Genomic DNA, 6879 nt, shown 5'->3' with positions numbered 1-6879 from the left:
ACTAAATCACGCACTAATGCTGACATGTAAGGCATCTATTTAATTAAACGGTATACATTGAAGACGAAAATTATTTTTATGAGATGAATGACCTTTTATTCTCTTAAATTTTTTATTTTATTTTATTTATTATTTTAATAAAAAAAATTATGTCAATATGAATATGTGATTTGGTGCTAAATCGCTTCTACCTAATAAGGTTCAAAATTTATTAACCAACATTAATCACGTGGGAGTTGGGACGAATTTTATAGAGATTTGTACGGTTTAAAAATCGTGTCTTTTTAACTCACGAACAACAGCTATCGAGTAACTTGTCCGCCAGTGACCGATGTAGCTAGGAACCGAAGACATTAATTTACTCTATTAGCCCTAGGAACTCACTTAATTTCCCATTTCACCGATCGCAAACTCTGGACTCTTCTTTCACCGGTAGAGAGTAACAAATCCCAGAGGGGACTGATAGGCCATTTTACCCAAACGCTGCCCTTCTTCTCACACCCACAGTCCCGTCATCCTCAGATAGCAGCATCTCTGAGAAATCCGCTCAAAACCCTAATCACGCTCTCCGATTCAGACGAATCTCCCTCCTAGCTTTTCTGGTTTTAAATCTATTTTTGTTATCTTCTTTGGGCTTCTTATTTCCGAAGAAAAGGTAACGGGCTTTCTTTTTATATAAGAATTTGGGTAAAGTTCAAGCATGCCGCCGAAGCAGCAATCGAAGACGGACTTGGCGAAGAAGCAGAAGATCGTGGAGGACAAGACCTTCGGGCTCAAGAACAAGAACAAGAGCAAGAATGTCCAGAAGTATGTCCAAAACCTCAAGCAATCGGTCCAGCCCAAAGCCGACCCGAAAGTGGCTGCCAAGGTTCGCGTTTCTTTCACCTCCCACTTTGTTATTGTAATCACCGTTACAATCTCTTATTATAATTCTGTTTAGCGAAAATTGTATTTTGTTATTATAGAGAAATCTATCACTGGAGCAAACTGTGGAGATTACTTTAGACTTAACGAGACCAGGGAAGATTTATTAAGTAAGATTTAGGTTTGATTTCTTATTGTTTGGCTGGGAAAAACCCTTCGATTAATCTTTTTTCTCAAGAATTCACCATTTTTAATTGGTTCAATAATGTTGCGGAAATACATGCTTTCCCCATAAAGCCCTTTTCCGGTAGGACAATATGGCGAAATGAGTGGAGACTGAGTGATTTTTTTTGCCGAGCAGCAAAAGAAGGAGGAAGAGAAAGCAAAAGAGAAAGAGCTAAATGATCTGTTCAAGATTGCAGTCAGTCAGCCCAAAGTTCCAGTTGGTATGTGCGTTTTACTGTTTTTCTTAATGAATTGTTGTCTGTTGCCATGGTCGTTGTTCATGGTTTTGTTTTTGAATGGAATGGTATGTTTGTGATAGAAATGGGTAATTTGGATAGGTGTTGATCCAAAGTCTATATTATGCGAATTTTACAAGGTGGGGCAGTGTACCAAGGGTTTCAAATGCAAGTTCTCGCATGATCTCAATATCCAAAGGAAGGGTGAGAAGATTGATATTTACAGTGATAAGCGTGATCAAGGTGATTGAGTAAACCTTTGTTTTGAGTCGTGAAGTTATGCATTTCTTATTGTCTCTCTGCCTTTTCCCCCCTTGGTGAAGCCTAAATATGATTTTGACTTGGTTGGTGTTTGTTTGTGCATGTATTCTTCAGAAACAATGGAGGAATGGGATCAAGAGACACTGGAGAAGGTGGTGGAATCGAAGAAGATGGAGTATAACCAGAACAAACCAACTGATATTGTAGGTTCATATTAACTCTAGGATTCTTTCTTCCATATGATATTAGCGGTTGCTTCTTCTTTTTTTAAAAATGCTATTGGAAAGTGCTGTGCTCTCTTGATTGCTCCCCAAATCTCAATTAAATGCTGTTTCCTTCTGATACAAGCATGTGTGCAAGTTTTTCTGAGAATATATTGAAGCTAGAATAATCTGGTGGTTACATTCATAGATGTAGGCTGTAGCTGTGGCAAGATCCCTAATTTAGGGTGGATATTAAGGGGATGTTTGGACGTAAGATTTTCATGAAGATTTCTGAAACTTTTGAGAACTTTTAAAGATGGCTTTTTGCAGAGCTTTGTGAAAGTGGTGGGACTCATTAAAAACATGTTTAGATTGAGAAAATTTTTTAGAGGTTTTTATTGGAGGTTAACTAGTTGGTGGGGCTCATTGAAAATATGTTTGACGAGAAAATTTTGTAAGAGGTAACATGCTTTTTTATTGGATGTTATTTTTTGCTACAGAAATCGAGTTACATGTTTTGATGACTTTTTGTCACATTTTTTTAGTGTAAAGATGTTTGGATTGAAGGTGAGAAAATTTTTGTAAACATCCCGTTGACATACATCACCTAAGTCACTACAGTATGCTACTAGTCAACTGCATACAAGGCTATGAAATTAATTCTGGAAAATTGTCTGTGCTCCAGGAAGGGAAATATTTTTGAAGTGGCAATAAATTCCAAAGTTTGTTAGTTGATTGATAATGTTGGGAGTCTTGTGAATACTTGAAGCATTTTTAATAATAGGTGAGGATTCAAATGTGACAAATAGATAGAGAATTATCTTTCTTGTATTTATGTGGGTTGTTGGTGCACTACAATTTGAAGGCAATACATTGGCTCTTGTTTAGAGGAGGATTATCTCTATATGCTCCTCAAGAGTTGAAAAGATGAAGCTTTGAAGTGAGTGAAAATGACCCCCTTTAGGTAGAGTCGATGGCTGCAGTTTAGGTAATGCAGGTCAGCATGAGATTCCTTCCATTCATCATTCTTTGTTGACCCAGTCTTGTCAGAGTTCTACACGTTATATTAATATTTGATCTTATTTTGTCATTATAAAAAAATCTTATTACATATGAAACAAAATTGTTTGATCTAATGTTGTTCCTCATCAAGGAGCTTACTTATTTTTCAAAGTTGTTAGTGCACAGGATCTTTCTGTACAAGAACTAGCCTTTTCTTTTATGTTTTTAATAAATTTATATACAGGTTTGCAAATACTTTTTGGAAGCAGTGGAAAAGAAACAGTACGGTTGGTTCTGGGTTTGCCCAAACGGTGGCAAAGACTGTCACTACAGACATGCTCTACCTCCAGGATATGTTTTAAAATCTCAAATGAAGGCACTCCTAGAGGAAGAGACTGAGAAAATTACAATTGAAGAAGAGATTGAAAATCAGGTTATAAGGATATTTGTATTAATTTACCATAGATTTGTTTTCTTCCCAAGCTTCTTGTTGCAGTGGGAATATTTTTTGTTCTAATTTAGCTTCATATATTTCAACCCATATTATTTGTTCTTTCGTTTGCTCCACTTTCTGTTCTCGGTTCTTATAAATAAATATTAGTCTGGTCTTTTCTTCAGCGTGCTAAAGTAACAGGCTCGACTCCAATGACCACTGAGCTGTTCTTTGAATGGAAGAAGAAAAAGATGGAAGAAAGAGATGCTGGCTTGGCTGCACAACAAGCAGAGAGGGCTAAGAATGACCGCATGAGGTATTTTGATTGATCTGTATGCTGCATTAAGTTAAATGGTCTCAGTTTGTTTGTGCTATTAACTTAAGTTTCTGCATGTTTCAGTGGTCGGGAGTTATTTCTTTCGGATGCTAGCTTGTTTGTGGATGATGCTGAGGCATATGAAAAATACCAAAGAGAAGAAGAACTCGAGGCTGCTGAACAAAAGGTAATCCTGTTTCTTCTGTTTCGTTTATAAGATAAGTAGTGGTCTGAAACATGTGACACTAAAGTTCCAGGGTTGATGAACTCCATCTCCCCATATTTTATATCCCCTTCCCCTGTATTTTTCCCAACATCTTTATCGTGCATGACTTAAACACTATGTAACAGCTGATTTGCATGAAATGTATCTTTTGCATATTAATTGGAGTCCTCGAGTATATGCTACAAGATGCTGATAAGTGCCTTACCATTTTAGACTAGTAAACAAAGTCTCTTGCCTTCTTTGGAAGAATGCCCATTATGATGTTTGGATGCATTTGTCTTGGGTAGAAATGTAGAGAATTCAATAAAATTACTATTAGTTATAACTGTATAACTAGTCAATGTTATACTCCAAAATGACTAGTCAATGTTAAAACTTTAATAGTCACGTTTACTTATCAAAAAACTTTAATAGTCACGTTTCACAACACCAGAGAGCAGGAAGTTGTCACCACAGAAACCAGGAATAAAAAGAAAGGAGGTTATTTTTCAAGTTCAAAATGTCCTGTCTGGTTGTCCCAAGAGAAGAAATGGGTTCATTAGTCTTTGTCAAAATATATCAGTTGCCAGAGTTGCAGCCTTAGAAATGAAAACTGATATATTTATTATGATCTCATTGAGTGCGTCCATTTTTAATTTATTCTATGGGTTGGATCAAAAGCTATCATTTTAGTATTGGCTACATTCATAAGTTGTTTACACTTTCAAGTTTCAATGTAAGACTAAAAGGAACAATCTAACTTTCGGGACATTCATATGGCTGCTCTTATATCAGACTTATGCCTCCCCAAGCAGATACTTTAAGTTGCCATCTTAGAACAATTAACATGAAGAGGATGGGGATTGAGACGGGTCTTTGTTTCAGTCTTGTGTGGTTAGAAATGGGGAACAAGTGCCCTAAAAGTGAGTTGTCTGGTTCAAAACTTCAAATACTGACAGTCACAGCATGGAATAGTTTTGCATTCTGTGCACAAGAAAGACTTGCAGTAGGGGGATGCAGAAAAGCTGCATTAGTTAACTTGTTTGATTAGGTAATAATTTTTTTTTTTTTATCAATAAAAATTTGTTTACCGATTAAAAAAATATATTATTACCTAATGTTTGCTAGAATTAAGTCAGAACCATCCATATCATGATAACTACCCTTCTTTGCAATGTGTTCTTGAGCTTCTGTAACTTCTCAAAAAAGTCAATTATGGACATTTGTTGTTTCTAGAGTATAAGACCTTTTGAAAAGTCTATTTGCAAGAGTCTGACCGAGACATTTTCGTTAGATTTGGTATGGAAGAGCACTAAATATGGAAAATGAGCTTGTTCTGGTGTGTTGCACATAGAACATTTGCATGAATCAGTTGTTCAATTTCAGGTCAAAGATAACTCAGCAGCAGGGCAACCAAGCACCTCAGCTAATGCCGTTGCTGATCCTGAAGAGGACGCTATTGATGATGATGATGATGAACTGGATATGGATGAGTTGAATGAGCTTGAAGCAAGTTTGTCAAGAACGTCTATTCAAATTCGTGAGCCAGGTGTTGAGGCATCATCTTGAGAGCAAGAGAGAGAGAGAGAGAGATGTTGGCGACCAGCCATAGCTTTAATGAGAGATTTTGTATGGAGTATCTGAATTTACTTGTTTGGGGAAATAATTTATATTTATAACCAGGGATAATGCACATTATGTCCTACTCGTATTGCTTGGAATGGGCAGTGGTATCACTGGTATGGGTCGAATTCAAATTTTGGTTCAGTTTTATGCCTCTTGATCAAGAATCAAGATCGGGTGTCCGCAACATTTTAGATTTCTTTCCCTTGCCCTTCGAAAAAACACAAGCACATGCCCACTGGAGCTCAAACACGCACGGGGAAAGAAGCTGATGTTTATGCATGATATATGTTATCAAAATGTCAAGAAGTTGGTTCTGCATTCCTGCAGTCTTGCCAAGCTTTTTTGAAGCAGGTATTGCTATGAAAATTGTTGCCCCAAAGCTAGCTAGGACTACCTAGTGTTTAATATCAACAGTAGTGGCTGATGCCGGTTACGATGGTTATACAGTATGAAGTCAAAGAGCCTACATCTAGTGCAGCCTACAGAGCTTATTTCTTTCCTCACCCGGTATGATTATCCCCATTTATGGGCTTATTATCTGTTTTTGGATTTTTATTTACTACTATAGAATCACTATACCTGAAATATTTGATAAATACTATCCCTCGTCCGTATTTTACCATTTTTAACAAAATTTAGAATAAAAAATAATATTTTCGGTCGAGATAAATCAACCACCAACCTAGCACGGTCGTACAACCACCCTTCACTTTTGATCCAGCACGTCGACACATCATGCTTGTATATACCTTGTGCCCTGCATTTGACGGTAATCATAATATAAACTACTGTTCTTCAATTACCCAAACAATCATTAGGTAGGTGTAATAACATTGATTAACCATTTAGTTGGAACATTTTCTTTTTCATCAAAGTCCATAAGATTGCAATGCGTCTAAGTTGAGGATATGGTCTATGATGCTAACATTGTGACCCTGTGCTGACGATCATGCCCACGGCCTGACTGGAGCCAGAACGAATCCTCAATGGCAGGGTCTGTGGTCGACGAGACACCAATTGACAGCAGAGAAGGTGCTCTTTCTTGCTTACGACTTTCTTGCTATCACGTGGGCCATTTGCCAAGGACATGGTCTAATACATATCTGATCCAACTAATATTTTTGACTCGAGACTCCCACCACTGAAAATTCTAGACTTCCAAAAAATGCATTCAAAGCTCGACGTAAAGCTACCTTGGACCGATATATACCATTGTGATTAAGATAAAGATGATCAGTTAATATTAATGATCTCAGGTTTATTAGAATAGTCATGGATCATCAATGATGCAGAATAAGAACTTTGACAAATAATAATAATCTCTCCTGAAGAAACCTTGGCTTGGACTGAGAAGCACAGCTAAAACGTGGCTTGCTTTGCTTTCTAGAGCCTAGAGTCTGGATTCTAGAAAGGATCAAACAGGAAAATAATGCAAGCTTGTCTTTTTGTGTAACATCTTCACAGATCAGAAGCCCTTTATCGACGCTTACCTGTCAATGTTCAATAGT

The 6879-nt window shown here is 37.0% G+C and overlaps 1 protein-coding gene across 1 annotated transcript; it reads left to right on the top strand.

The window, feature by feature from the left end:
* The first annotated feature begins 412 nt into the window (after window positions 1–412).
* On the top strand, window positions 413–5512 carry LOC121234245 (zinc finger CCCH domain-containing protein 11-like). The gene is made up of 8 exons (XM_041130125.1): window positions 413–868; window positions 1226–1310; window positions 1428–1568; window positions 1701–1789; window positions 3036–3224; window positions 3410–3540; window positions 3625–3727; window positions 5132–5512. The coding sequence occupies exons 1-8, from the start codon at window positions 701–703 to the stop codon at window positions 5312–5314; spliced, it is 1089 nt and encodes a 362-aa protein (XP_040986059.1). The 5' UTR covers window positions 413–700; the 3' UTR covers window positions 5315–5512.
* The last annotated feature ends 1367 nt before the right edge of the window (window positions 5513–6879 follow it).

This window comes from Juglans microcarpa x Juglans regia, chromosome 1D, assembly GCF_004785595.1.
Source record: "Juglans microcarpa x Juglans regia isolate MS1-56 chromosome 1D, Jm3101_v1.0, whole genome shotgun sequence".
NCBI classification, from domain to species: domain Eukaryota; kingdom Viridiplantae; phylum Streptophyta; class Magnoliopsida; order Fagales; family Juglandaceae; genus Juglans; species Juglans microcarpa x Juglans regia.
The sequence above is the reverse complement of the archived record's forward strand: the minus strand, read 5'-3'. Positions and strand labels throughout refer to the sequence as shown.